This window comes from Solanum lycopersicum, chromosome 4 (genome assembly GCF_036512215.1).
Source record: "Solanum lycopersicum chromosome 4, SLM_r2.1".
NCBI classification, from domain to species: domain Eukaryota; kingdom Viridiplantae; phylum Streptophyta; class Magnoliopsida; order Solanales; family Solanaceae; genus Solanum; species Solanum lycopersicum.
Genome location: NC_090803.1, coordinates 56,046,118 through 56,061,680, shown reverse-complemented (window position 1 = coordinate 56,061,680; position 15,563 = coordinate 56,046,118). Strand labels below are relative to the sequence as shown.

The 15,563-nt window shown below is 35.1% G+C and overlaps 1 protein-coding gene across 2 annotated transcripts in view; it reads left to right on the top strand.

Annotated features, from left to right (window-relative positions):
- LOC104646925 (uncharacterized) overlaps window positions 1-15,563 on the top strand; it is a 65,091-nt gene that overhangs the window by 37,689 nt on the left and 11,839 nt on the right. Inside the window, exon 4 of one of the 2 annotated variants that reach the window (XM_069297243.1) lies at window positions 2,177-2,900. The exons of the other annotated variant lie outside the window; for it this stretch is intronic. Within the exon in view, the coding sequence (XP_069153344.1) occupies window positions 2,177-2,274 (98 nt within the window). The 3' untranslated portion in view covers window positions 2,275-2,900. Of the gene's footprint in view, window positions 1-2,176; window positions 2,901-15,563 lie in introns of those variants that run through there. 2 annotated transcript variants of the gene reach the window in all.

Sequence of the window (15,563 nt, the reverse complement as noted above, 5' to 3'; positions counted from 1 at the left end):
GACCAGTTTCTGTCTTAAAACTCTTTTATCTTTTTTTTTTGCTTTTGCACTCCTCTTTTCTTGAGTACACTTCACTCTCAATTATTTCTTGAGTACACACTCTTTATTTGAGTACAAATGCAACTCAAATGACCACCTTTATTTATCGGCGTTGATGGAAGGAGCTAGTGGATGCAATATTCTAGAACTACACCTTCGACTTCTTTCTCGAATTCTTATAGATTGTGCACTCTAGAACTCTCATTCTATAGTTCTTCTTTCAATAAAATCTTGAATATTCTAGATTCTTCTTTTAAATATCTTAGATATTAGTAATTAAGTTGGTGATGACCTTTTAACACCCTTCTCAGTTAAGATGGTGATGACATTTTGACACCCCTCTCAGCACCAAGTTAATTTAGTCATGTCTGCAGCAAAATCCGACATTGTCTAGAAGACATTATTTTTGGCATCTGATTATCAACAAACTGTTTCTAGATCGGGCTCTCTAATAGTTTTTCCTTCCAAGAAACAACTTTACTTCAACATCTATAACTCTCCAATTTTTCTTGATAGAGGCAAACTGGTATGATTTCTTCATTTACCCTGCTCCATTTTGTGTTTGTCTTTTTTTCATGATAAGTTTTTTTTTTATAAAACATGATCTGATGATAAGATCACAACTTCACGAGCTCGAACACTCTGTCACCCGTGATCAAGACAGTTTTGTCCAAGGGGTGTCAATTTATACCTATTGCTGGAAAACTACATTATGTAAATAGGTAAAAGATGTATACATATACTATTTTTCGAATCTACTTGGCTTTTTCGTCTGTGTACTTTCTTTATATTTTGAATTCTCTTAGTGAATATCCTAACTCCATCCAATAAATATCAGGAGAACCACAATCTTATAAGTGATAACCGAGTGATGAAATGTGTGTCAGATCTTTCGAAAGTTTTTATTTTAGTAGTGAATGTGTTATTTTCATTAATAGAAGAATAATCGACTTATTGGCAATAAAAAAGGGTCATATTTCTACGATTTTGTAGTAGGTAAATCTGGTGTATATAGTGGAAGTCGTGTCTAGTGGGTAGCGTCTGCTCATGACCAACCCAACCCAACCTGAGAAGAACTGTCTAATGAACGGCATGTTCCATTCATAAGGTTTGTTAGGTGGTCTGTGTCCAGGCTGACTTTCAGGTAGCTAGTCCTCTCAAGTGAGAGTGGTTGGTCAGTTATGATCCCAACCGGACAAAAGAAGAGTGGCTTAGTGTCTTTTTCATCCTTTTTGGTTTGTTTTTAAATCCTAACGTTTTGTATTTGTGATTTGATCTGTCGAATCGAGTTTTCGTTAGATAAGAAGACGACGAATAAATGTTTTATGGTTGCAGCATGAGAACTTAGTATTGAATGGGGTGGTACACCAGAGTATTGGGAATGCCTTGTCTTGTCCGGACTCCATGTTTTATATTTTTGAAAGAAAGTACTTAATTAATTATGACCACCGAGGAAGTGTAAATTTTTTGTAGATCTTCTAAAGTGGCTAAACTTAAATTGTTTTGTTTGCTTGATATCCTAGACAAAATTGAAACTCAATATTGTTTAGAAGAATCAGTTATTTTGCTTATTTAGTTTTCAAATTAGAAGATGAATTTATGCACTTGGAAATGTTAAGTCAGTTTATAGATTTGTTGATTCTGAAAGCGACCATGAAGTAGAGAAAAGAGTTTAAGTTCTCCATTTTTAGGATGAGAACCTGGATCAACCTTGAAAAGAGGAGATAGATAGATGAAATAAAAAAATTAGAAACTTTTTCGATGATATGTTGAAGCGCGATTGATGGAGATAAGGAATTGCAGTTGAAAACACGGTCTCATTGTTCAAGGATTTGAGTTTCGTCTAGAATAAAGAAGACAAGGATCCTCCTCTTAATATGCCTGTTGTTTTGGTCTCATTTGGATTAACTCGAATAATTCTTATCTATATTGTCCTTCCGAAGAATGTATGAAGAGAGAATAGTAATTGGTTTGATAATGCGTAAGAATCAGTTTTTTTAACAAATTGAATGTATTATTAAATTTTACAAAGATTTGTTAGATGAACGACACTTTTTGTACCAGCTCCTACTGCCATAGTAATTGTTCTGTATAATGCTATAAATTTATTTATATAGTCAAATTTTTGAAAACACAGGCATATGTTTTTGGAACATCATATCTGGAGTATTTTGCTGCAGTATAATCACTAGATATGGGGTCTCCTACAGTATTGCATTCTCCATCTCTCAGTAATTTCTCCATTAGAAACAAGACGGCGAATAATGTGATAGAGAATATAGATGCGCTTTGTTCTACTATGGAATGTTGGCTTCTTCGACATCGCAATAGCAGATCTATTGTCACAAAAAATCGCAGTTGCTTTCTGATAAAAAAATCAGCAACAAGTCTGCTTAACGAAACTTCTTGGCAAGCTGCAGAAGTTGTTGCAATATATTCAGCCTTTGAAGTTGACAAGGCCACCAATTCCTGCTTCTTTGAACTCCATGAAAGTGCTCTTTCTATCACCAACGTTGCCTGCGTAGTCACTATCAGTAAAGCTAATTAATGTGAAATTTGTTATCATAGAATACCAAATTCCATGATATGTTGTCCCTGCGATATATCTAAATAGTACTCTCTTTGCAGTCTAGGGTGAAGATTACTTGGATAGTGCATAAATCCCGTTTTGACGCCAACAGAGAAAGAATATTGGGTCTTGTATGAGACAAGTAGTTGAAACCAACAACCAAACTTCTAAAATAAGTTGCATTTGTCATTTCAGAACCATCATCACGACTCCAACTTTGATTAATATTCATCAGCATAACAACAACATTACAATGTACCATATTGAACTTTTCAAGAGATCTGTTGTGTATGCTCTCTGTGAAAGAAATATGCCATCAACTCGGTAGCTCTGCTTCATGGTCACTCTCAGAATCAACAAAACTAACAACTGCCTTAACATTTCAAAGGATATACAATCCATCTTCCCATTTGAACACTAGATAAGCGAAATATAAACTGGTTCTTTTTGACAACATTCGAGTTCTAATTTTTTCCTCGGATACCAAGCCAACTGATTCGATTAAGTTTGGCCACTTCTGAGAATCTACAAAAGAATTACCCTTCCTCTTTAATTATATATTTGATAAAGTAACTTCTTTCAAAATTAGAGGAAGTGCAAATAAATAAAACCTGGAGTTTAGGTGAGACAACCACTCCCACTACTCTGGTGTACCACCCCATATAATGCAAATTCGCGTGCTGCAACCATAAAACATTTTTCCCTATCTCCTTATCCATCTAAAAACTCTATATGACAGATCAAATCACATAGACAAAACATTATGATTTAAAAACAAACCGAAAGGGCTAAAAAGGGCACTAGACTACTCTTACTGTGTCTAATTGGCCTGGATTCAAACCACCCAACAACCCTTATGAATGGAACATGCCATTCATTGTCATGTTCTTCTCAGGCTAGGTTGGGTCGGTCATGGGCAGATGCTACCCATTAGACACGACTTCTACTGTACCACCTTTACCTACTACACAATCATATACATAGGGACCTTATTCATTGACAATAATATTCTTTTATTAATGAAAATAACACATTCACAACTAAAATAAAAACTTTAGAAAGATCTAACCCACATTTGATCACTCAGTCATCACTGGATAAGATTGTGGCCCTTCTGATATCTATTGGATGAATTTAGAATTTTTGCTTAGAGAATTCAAAATATAAATAAAGTAAACGAATGAAAAATCCAAGAAAATTTAAAACATTGAATATATATACATAATTTCTTTAACTTATCTACACAATGTAATTGCCCAGCAATAAGGATAAATTGACATCATTCGGATAAAAGTGGCTTGGTTGGGTGTCAAAAGTGTTTGAGCTCATGACGTTGTGATCTCACCATTAAATCATATTTTATAAAAAAAAAACTCTCGTGAAAAACAAGGCAAACACAAAAAGGAGGGGGAAATGAAGAAATCATACCAATTTACCTCTATCAAGAAGAATCGAAGAGTTACAGAGGTTGAAGTAAAGTTGTTTCTTGGAAGGAAAACCACTAGAGAGCCTGATCTAGAAAAATTTTTTTGATAATCAGATGGAAAAAATAATGTCTCCCAGACGATGTCATATGCTGCTCCAGACATGAATGCTTGTGAGGCAGCTGAAGACCTACCTACATCTTGTGACGATGTTAAAGAGAGAATTTTCATTGTGCAACCTCCAAGAGTGTCTGACAAATATTCATGACTGCAGCAGAATCCGACATCGTCTGGATCATTATTTTTCACATCTGATTACCAACAAATTGTTTCTAGATCAGGCTCTCTAATAGTTTTTCCTTCCAAGAAACAACTTTACTTCAACCTCTATAACTCTCCAATTTTTCTTGATAGAGGCAAATTAGTATGGTTTCTTCATGTACCCTGCTCCTTTTTGTGTTTGTCCTTTTCTCATGATAAGTTTTTTTTTATATAAAATATGATTTGATGATAAGATCACAACTTCACGAGCTCTAACACTCTATCACCTATGATCAAGACAGTTTTATCCAAGGGGTGTCAATTTATACCTATTGCTGGAAAACTACATTACGTAGATAGGTAAAAGATGTATACATATACTATGTTTAAAATCTCCTTGGCTTTTTTGTCTATGTACTTTATTTACATTTTGAATTCTCCTAGTGAATATCCTAACACCATCCAATAGATATCAGGAGAACCACAATCTTATTAGTGTTAACCGAGTGATCAAATGTTGTCAGATCTTTCAAAAGTTTTTATTTTAGTAGTGAATGTATTATTTTCATTAATTGAAGAATATTCGACTTAATGTCAATGAAAAAAGGTCCTATTTCTATGATTTTGTAGTAGGTAAAGGTGGTAAGTGGAAGTCGTGTCTGGAGGTAGCGTCCGCCCATGACCGACTTAACCCGGCCTGAGAAGACAGACAATTGAACAGAATGTTCCATTTCATAAGGGTTGTTGGGTGGTTTGGATCCAATACTTTTAGGTATCTAGTCATTTCAAGTGAGTGCAGTTGTGATCCCAATTAGACACAGTAAGAGTAGTCTAGTGTCTTTTTCAGTCCTTTTGGTTTGTTTTAAAATCATAATGATTTGTCTCTATGATTTGATCTGTCATACAAAGTTTTTAGTTGGATAAGAAGATAGGGAATAAATGTTTTATGGTCGCAGCATGAGAATTTTGTATTATATGGGGTGGTACACCAGAGTATTGGGAATGGTTGTCTCACCTAAACTCCAGGTTTTATATATTTGCACTTCCTCTAATTTTGAAAGAAATTACTTTATCAAATATAATTAAAGAGGAAATGTAATTCTTTTATAGATTCTCAGAAGTGGCTAAACTTAATCGAATCAGCTGGATTGATATCCGAGGAAAAAATTAGAACTCGAATGTTGTTGAAAAGAACTAGTTATATATTTCGCTTATCTAGTGTTCAAATGAGAAGATGGATTGTATGTCCTTAGAAATGTTAAGGCAGTTGTTAGTTTTGTGGATTATGAGAGTGACCATGAAGCAGAGCAACGAGTTAAAGTTGTCCCTTTTTCAGGACAAGGACCTAGAGTGAGGCTACCGTTGAAAAGAGGTGACGGATGGATGGGAATAGAAATGGGAATCTTTTTCAATGATATAGGAGCAGAAGGATATGTTGAAGCACGATTGATAGAGTTTAGGCATCTCAGTTGGAAATACGCCTTCCTTGTTCAAGGAAATCAGTTTCGCCCATAATGAAGAATAAACACTTGAGAAAAATCAGCAAGATAGAAACTAACCTATAGCAAGAGTTAACACAAATTGATCACGAACACCAGAGGTATTCCCACACACAAAAAGAGTGCATGGTAAGCTGGCGCCTGTGGCACTCCAGGCATTTTCAAAAATAAGTCCAAGAAGCACCACAACCTCAACTAAGGAGATCTTGACTACTGAAATGCTAAACAACAAATATATAGTTTCAACATTTGTAGATGTGGTCCACATCCAGACGAATACTACCTTTGAAGAAGATGCAGAGTATAGTAAGTGGAGAAGTTCAAAGGAGTATGAGGTTCATAATGAACCTGGATATCAAGATGATTGTAACTCTCGATGATCCCTTAAAATGGACGTAAAGAATAAATTAAATTGGTGTTGAGGGCGAGTCTTCATAAGTCATCACCAACTTAATTAATACCTATGATATTTCAAAGTAGAATCTAGTATATTATGGACTTGCAGAGAGTTGAACAAAGTGCAAAGTCTTATATCATTAAAGAAAGTGTAATTCTATAAATAGGTAAAAGGTGCATTCTGTAAATAGAGGTAGTTATATGAGTGTATAGAGTTATAAAACCAAAACTGATCTTTACTTAACAATAACAATATTCAAGTTGTGAGCAATCAATTGTGCCCAATAATTCACACTTCTTTAGATCTAGGCCACCACTCTTATCGATTGGTCACAACTAGTACCCCTCCTATTGGACTAGGCCACCATGCTTGACACTCTATCGAGCTATTACTTCGAGTTGCAGCCTCAAGTGTTAATCAACCCTACTCTAATACTTATTATGATAATTTATTGGGTGAAAACCCCACTTAAGCCTACTAAAACGTTAATATATTATTTCTTAATCAATGAATTAAAGTAAATTATCATTTAACAAAGATGGTAAACATTCCTTGCATTTAAGAAAAGGTGGTGCGCCTCCTTTAAAGTAGTAACCTTTAATAGAAAGCTTTTAACTCTTCCAGCCAATAGTGGTCTTTAAACGGTGCATACTCGATGGTGTGCAGCCTCCAGGTTCCGCTAAGGTTTTGATGTAAAGAGAAAAATATTCTCTAGCAAGTTAAATTGCATATATAGTACTATATATGACTCAATCTTTTAAAAATTATTATTATTAGTTCAATCGTCTGGTACCCAAGACCCACTGTAATTAGTGACTAATGTTTCGTTTAATTCAAAATTTAGCATTACATTAACCTGTTTAATATAAGTATTTGTTGAGTTTGCTAGTGTGTTTACATTCCCATATTGGTTGCGGAACGGACCAATAGTTTTGGTTGCATAGACTTGGGCATTTCTTCCCTCATGTGCTAGTTTTTAAATGTGAATTAGGCCCAAGATCTTCAACTGACTCACGTAACTCTAATATGGATTTTCCCCCCGTGACAACGTAGTTGAAGTATGTTCAAGTTGGCTCGGGCCTTATTATGGTTATTCAAGAAAAAAAACCTCTAAGACTTTCTAAGTGATTTATGTTGATTTTATTTCGGAAGCATCAATCATATATTAGCTTGTTCAGTTTAGATGTATCTACTTGATATTGAATAATTGTTTCCTTAAAAGATGTCTTGATAGATTGAAGAATGTTATGGGCTTAAAACATTCTACACAAAAAATAGCTTAGTTTTTTTATATATATAAAAATCAATATTTACATATAAGTATTTCTTTCATAACTCGCAAGTACAAGATTTTTGCGCAGTAAACATTATAAATTCATTCACTTCATACTTTTTCTAGAACCCTTCTTATCTTGGCTTGCTAGATTCAAGCTCTATTAAAGGAGGGTCACAATATGAATTCTCATAATATATATGTTATTGGGACGTGATCACCTCCTAATGCTAACTTGGACATAAGAAAAACATAAATAACTACTCCATTACCCAATTTATGTGACACTTTTCGTTTTTTCGAGAGTCAGAAATCCGAATAATGCCACATAAAATGGGATGAAGGGAGTAGTAAACTCTAGATTTTTTTAGTACCATAAGGTCATTTACCAACTAAAGCACACTTCAAGCCAAAATAGAGTTTTGGACTTGGCATAACCCACCAACATAGGCTCAAAATCCACATTTTAAAGAAGTTCAGTTAATAGGTATAAATAATATATCTCAAATCGATAAAACAAAAAAGAGATATAGTTTAGAACCCGTACAACTTAGTATTTAAGAGTGGTGATTAGATAAGACATGACTCAACTTCTGATTACCAAGGACATGATCTTAGATAGGAAGGTGGGGAGGACGTGTACTAGGGTAGAAGCTTAGTAGGTTGTGAAGTGTTTTGTATTGCTTTTAGAGAGTTTCGCCTTGTTGTTGTACTAGTTGTATTGTTGTAGTTCTTGATTGTGATATTTATCATTTTATGTTGTTTATTGTGTTCTAATTATTGCACTATTTTATTGGTCTTAGTCATTTTTTTTATGGGATTTTCAATTGCCCCCCCCCTCCCTCCCCCTTGTTGCTATATCTTTTTCCATTGTTTTCATCTTCCTTGTACTTTAATTTGTTGTACTTTGAAAATAACCTCTCTACCTCCACAATTTAGTGGTAAGGACTGCGTACACTCTATCCTCCCCAAACCTCACTTGTGGAATTTCACCGGGTATGGGGTATGTTTTTATTCACTCATAAAAAAATAGTCATTAGCTAATTGCCGCTACATATATATTTTTATTGGCAATTAGCAGTTTTTGTATATGTCCCTAAAGCCTTTAGAGACATTGGTTCTAATGACACTTAACTAATGCCGGTAAAAACTTTTACATTAATATCAATGTTTGTTGCCGCTAAAAGTTGTTTTTGTTGTACTGATTGTCATAAGGAAAAGTTTCTGTTAAAACTCTTTTCTTTTCTTTTTTGCTTTTGCACTCCTCTTTTCTTGAGTAAACTTCACTCTCACTTATTTATTTGAGTACAAATGCACTCAAATGACCACCTTTATTTATCGGCGATGAAGGAAGGAGCTAGTCGATGCAATATTCTAGAACTACACCTTCGACTTCTTTCTCAAATTCTTATAGATTATGCACTCTAGAACTCTCATTCTATAGTACTTATTTCAATAAAAATCTTGAATATTATCGATTCTTCTTTTAAATATCTTAGATATTAGTAATTAAGTTGGTGATGATCTTTTAACACCCTTCTCAGTTAAGAAGGTGATGACCTTTTAACACCCTTCTCAGTTAAGAAGGTGATGACCTTTTAACACCCCTCTCAGCACCAAGTTAATTTTGACATCTGATTATCAACAAATTGTTTCTAGATCGGGCTCTCTAATAGTTTTTCCTTACAAGAAACAACTTTACTTCAACCTCTATAACTCTCAGATTTTTCCTGATACAGGCAAACTGGTAAGATTTCTTCATTTACCCTGCTCCTTTTTGTGTTTGTCTTTTTTTATGATAAGTTTGTTTTTTATAAAATATAATTTAATGATAAGATCACAACTTCACGAGCTCGAACACTCTGTCACCCGTGATCAAGACAGTTTTGTCCAAGGGGTGTCAATTTATACCTATTGCTGGAAAACTACATTATGTAGATAGGTAAAAGATGTATACATATATTATGTTTCGAATCTCCTTGGCTTTTTCGTCTATGTACTTTCTTTATATTTTGAATCCTCTTAGTGAATATCCTAACACCATCCAATAGATATCAGGAGAACCACAATCTTATAAATGGTAACCGAGTGATCAAATGTGGGTCAGATCTTTCGAAAGTTTTTATTTTAGTAGTGAATGTGTTATTTTCATTAATGGAAGAATAATCGACTTAATGGCAATGAAAAAGGGTGCTTTTCCGATGATTTTGTAGTAGGTGAAGCTGGTGTATATACTGGAAGTCGTGTCTAGTGGGTAGGGTCTGCTCATGACCAACCCAACCCGACCTGAGAAGAACAGTCTAATGAATGGCACGTTCCATTCATAAGGGTTGTTAGGTAGTCTGTTTCTAGGTTGACTTTCAGGTAGCTAGTCCTCTCAAGTGAGAGTGGTTGGTCATTTATGATCCCAACCGGACACAAGAAAAGTGGTTTAGTGTCTTTTTCATCCTTTTTGGTTTGTTTTTAAATCCTAACGTTTTGTTGTTGTGATTTGATCTGTCAAATCGAGTTTTCGCTAGATAAGAAGACGACGAATAAATGTTTTATGGTTGCAGCATGAGAACTTAGTATTAAATGGGGTGGTACACCAGAGTATTGGGAATGTCTTGTCTCGTCCGGACTCCATGTTTTATATTTTTGTGGTTCCTTTCCATGTTCTCTAAATTATAAAGAAAATACTTAATTAATTTATAACCACCGAGGAAGTGTAAATTTTTTGTAGATCTTTTGAAGTGGCTAAACTTAATTGGTTTTGTTAGCTTGATATCCTAGACAAAATTGAAACTCAATATTGTTGAAAAGAATCAAATATTTTGCTTATCTAGTTTTAAAATTAGAAGATGAATTTTATGCACTTGGAAATGCACTTTGTTGATTCTAAGAGCGACCATGAAGTAGAGACATGTGCTTAAGTTGTCCAATTTTGGAATGGGAACCTAGAGAAAGGCTACCCTTTAAAAGAGGAGATGGATAGATGAAATAAAAAATTAGAAATTTTCGATGATATGTTGAAGCGCGATTGATGGAGATTAGGAATTGCAGTTGAAAACACGGTCTGATTGTTCAAGGATTTGAGTTTAGTCTAGTATAAAGAAGACAAGGATCCTCCTCTTACTATGCCTGTTGTTTTGGTCTCATTTGGATTAACTCAAATAATTCTTATCTATATTGTCCTTCCCGAAGAATGTATGGAGAGAGAATAGTAATTTGTTTGATAATGCGTAAGTTGATAAACAAGAATCAGTTTTTTTAACAATTCAATGTATAATCAAATATTACAAAGATTTGTTAGATGAACGACAATTTTTGTGCCAGCTTCTACTGCCATAGTAATTGTTCTATATGATGCTATAAATTTATTTATCTTGTCAAATTTGTGAAAGCAAAGGCATATGTTTTTGGAACATCATATCTGGAGTATTTTGCTGCACTATAATCACTAGACATGGGGTCTCCTACAGTATTGCATTCTCCATCTCTTAGTAATTTCTCCATTAGAAACAAGGTGTCGAATAATGTGATAGAGAATATAGATGCGCTTTGTTCTACTATAATATGTTGACTTCTTCGACATCGCAATAGCAGATCTATTGTCATAAAAAATCTCAGTTGCTTTCTAATAAAAAATCAGCAATAAGTCTGCTTAACCAAACTTCATTGCAAGCTGCAGAAGTTGTTGCAATATATTCAGCCTTTGAAGTTGACAAGGCCACCAATTCCTACTTCTTTGAACTCCATGAAAGTGCTCTTTCTATCACCAACATTGCCTGCGTAGTCACTATCAGTAAAGTCAATTCATGTGAAATTTGTTATCTTAGAATACCAAATTCCATGATCTATTGTCCCTGCGATATATCTCAATAGTACTCTCTTTGCAGTCTAGGGTGAAGCTTACTTGGATAGTGCATAAATCCTGTTTTGACGCCAACAGAGAGTATATTTGGTCTTGTATGAGACAAGTAGTTCAAACCACCAACCAAACTTCTAAAATAAGTTGCATTTGTCATTTCAGAACCATATTCACCAGCATAGCAACAACATTGCAATTTACCATATTGAACTTTTCAAGAGATCTGTTGTGTATGCTCTTTGAGAAAGAAATTGCCATCAACTCCCTGTTTCACCTCAAGACCAAGAAAATAATGCATCAGACCGAAATCAGACATCTCAAAATTCTTCATCATGCAGTCTTTAAATTCAGTGATAGACTCACTCGAACCGATATATATCATATCGTCAACATAAAGACAAACAACTAGAAAACCATTTTTGCCTTCTCTTTTTATATAAGAAGTAGGCTCATTGTTGATCATGTGTGATAGAATGTGATAGAATTGAAAATTCATTTTGATGATAGACAAAAAGCGAAAGAACAGTAGCAATTGTACGCAGCAAAAGAATTCAAGCTAGCGTCCAAGATCAAGTAAAATAGTGTTATTTGTCAAAGCCAAAAATAATTTATTAAAGGTACAAGTTAATACAAATAAGGAAAACCTTAAATATATTATTAAGGAAGGAATTTGTGTATAATAAGGATTCTAATTTAAAAAAGAATCCTTGTTTAAACATAACTTTCTTACCTTATCAGTAAGGATTGTACAAGGCAAAAACTCTATAAGAAGAGCACGAGGCAGAGGAAAACAACACGACTTCATGCAGAGAACAAGGGAGAATTATTCATCAAATTGAAGTCTTCAAGGGTGATAGGATTGCTACATTTAAAACATTCTTGAGTGAGAAGGTTTTATCGTGTAGAACTATTTGCCTTGTTTTTGTTGTAATTTACAGTTCATTGTACAAAGAGTGGGTTTGGCTCTTTGTAGGGTTGAGTGTTAGTAAGAGGTGTAACAAAAGGTGGGTTTGGCCTTTTGGAGAGATCGATTGGAGTCAATCGAGGAGGTAGTAGAGATAAGACTTTTGATTATTGAGTTGTAATCACAAAATCTTATAATTGAATTAATAAAACGAGGTTTTCCTTCCTTGAGTGAGGAAGGTTTTTAATCCAATAAGTGTTTGTGTCTTTACTTAAAATCAACTTACAAGAACCTGATTCTTGTTCTAGGGTAAGGTTTATTTAATTGGTTTCAGAGCAGGTCTTTTCGTTAAAAGATTCACACCTTGAAAAGACTCAATGGCAGCACCACCTACCCCACAACAGGGAGCTTCACAAACACGACCACCACTGTTCAATGGAAAATATTATGGATGGTGGAAAAATCGTATGATGGACCATCTTATTGGCGAAAACCCTGATCTACGGGGAGTAATTCTAGATGGCCCAACCATACCTATGAAAACCGCAACTGATGGAATCACCAAAATCCCAAAGGAAAGAAAAGAATGGAATGTTGAAGACAAGCTTGCAATTCAAAACAATGACAAAGCCAAGAAAATTCTGATATGTGGCATAGGACCAGATGAATACAATCGAATCTCATCATGTCAAGATGCCAAAGCCATATGGGAAACACTGCAAACAGCTCATGACGGAACAACGCAAGTCAAGAAGTCTAAAATTGATAACTTGAACAGGTAATATGAGTTGTTCAGGATGGCAGAAGGGGAGACTATTCAAGACATGCACACCAGGTTCACCTCCATCATTAATGAGATGTACTCTTTAGGAGAGACAGTGCCTAATGGAAAGGCAGTAAGGAAACTCTTGAGTGTCCTTCCTGAAACTTGGGAAAGCAAAGTCGAGACTATCACTAAAGCCCGCGACCTAGATTCACTGGGAATGGATGAGTTAATTGGTAATCTCATCACATACGAACTTAAGAAAAACCAAGAAAAGAAAATTGGAGGAAAAAGAAAGGAAAGGAACCTGGTTCTAAAGGCTAGTGCATCAGATGATTTTGAATATGAAAATATTGCCCTCATAACCAAAAGGTTCACTAGAATGCTAAAGAGAGGGCATACCTTTCAAAAGAAATCTTTTCAAAAACCATCTGAAAACACTAAAGACCAGGTTTGTCATAAGTGTGGGAGCCCAGATCACTTCATCAAATTCTATCCACTTTGGGCCTTAGAGCAGAAAAAGGTAAACTTTGAGAAGGGGAAAGACATCAAAAAGGATAAGTTTGTCCCCTCAAACAGAAGAATGACAACTCAAGAGGCAGACATGTCAATGAAGAGGGCTTTTGCAGCAATGGGGAATTCATCTGATGAAGAGTTTGAGGGTGATGAGACAGAAAACCAGTCTCTTCTTGCACTAGAACAAGAAGATGATTATGACTTTCTTGCCCTTATAGCAGTGGAAACCAAGGAAGAAAAGGAAACTTGCAGATCACAAGAAACCATACTAGCACTCATGGCTAGATCAGATTCTGAACAGGAGAAAGAAGAAGAAGATATGAATGAAAAGGTTAGTCTTCATCACATACAAGACAATCTAAGCTCATACTCAAAAAGGGAGCTAGAATCCCTACTCTACACTCTCATTGATGCATATAAAATCGTAGACTCAAAAAGGGAATTGATAATGGAAGACTATGCATCACTAAGAGAAGAAAACAAGATTCTTAACAAACAGAATCTTCATCTTTAATCCAAGAATGCTAAACTAAGTAAAAACCTAGACTTGATAACTAAAAGGAATGAAGCACTCTCCAAAGAGCTTCTTGTGACTAAAACTGAAGCAGAAAATGGAATGAGATGGACCAGGTCTTCCATACTGCTTGACAACATGCACAAGAATCGCACATCTGAGAAACATGGGATAGGTTTTGATAGAACTAGATCTCAAGTAAAAAATCTCAACATAGATTGTCTATGCATACACTGTGGGTTGGAAGGACATAAAAGTCATGATTGTCAAAGAAAACAAACTGCTCATAACAAAAACTTGAAGTCCTTGAGAAAACCTCATCATGAGAAACCTAATGAGCAAAAACAAATTCCTAAAGTCAAATCTCTTCCTAGATGGGCCAGAAGAAATCTTATCCACCCATTCCTTAAGCATAAATCAAAGTGGATTTGGGTACCAAAATCTAATTCCCAAAATTAAATTGCAGGGATCAGTGAAGAGGAAGCAGCAACAATGGTACCTGGATAGTGCATGTTCCAGACACATGACTGGAGATAAAAGAATCTTCCTCTCACTCAAGAACATCAAAGGAGGAAACGTTGCCTTTGGTAATGGAAAAAGTGGTAAAATTTAGGGAATTGGAAAGGTTGGATCAATGGATACTCATGCAATTGAGAATGTATATTATGTCAATGGCCTACAACATAATCTATTGAGCGTATCTCAAATATGTGATAAAGGAAACAACGTTCTTTTTACAGAAAAGGAATGCAGAGTAACAAACTCAGTAACTGGGAACCTGGTTCTACTAGGTAAGAGACACAAGAATGTGTACAAAGCCAAGATTGTTGACTCCAAGGAAGGTACTCTTAAATGTCTAAGTGCAGTGTCTGATTGCTCTATGCTATGGCACAAAAGAATGGGACACATTAGCATAACAACTATAAATAAGCTCATATCTAAAGACCTGGTTAGGGGACTGCCAACCAAAAGTTTCAAGGACAACCAAGTATGTGGAACCTGCATTCAAGGAAAACAAATTAGGTCATCCTTCAAACCAAAGTTGACAGTAAGTACTACCAAGCCACTAGAGCTGCTTCACATGGATCTGTGTGGACCAATGCGTGTACTAAGCAGGGGTGGAAAAAGATATGTGTTTGTAATAGTTGATGACTACTCAAGATTCACTTGGACGTTGTTTCTTGCAACAAAGGACGAGACATTCACTATGTTTGAAATCTTTGCAAAGCTGGTTCAGAAGAAACTCAACAAAGAAATAATCAGCATCAGATCTGATCATGGGCTGGAGTTTGAGAACTCACAATTCCTACAATTTTGTACTACAAATGGATTGAGCATAACTTTTCAGCACCTAGAACACCACAACAAAATGGTGTTGTTGAGAGAAAAAATAGAACACTGGAAGATATTGCAAGAAGAATGCTAATCTCAAGAAAACTTACAAAATTCTATTGGGCTGAAGCAGTGAACACAGGATGCTATCTAATAAACAGATGTATGATCAAATCAGTGTTAGACAAAACACCATATGAGATGCTAAAAGGAAGAAAACCA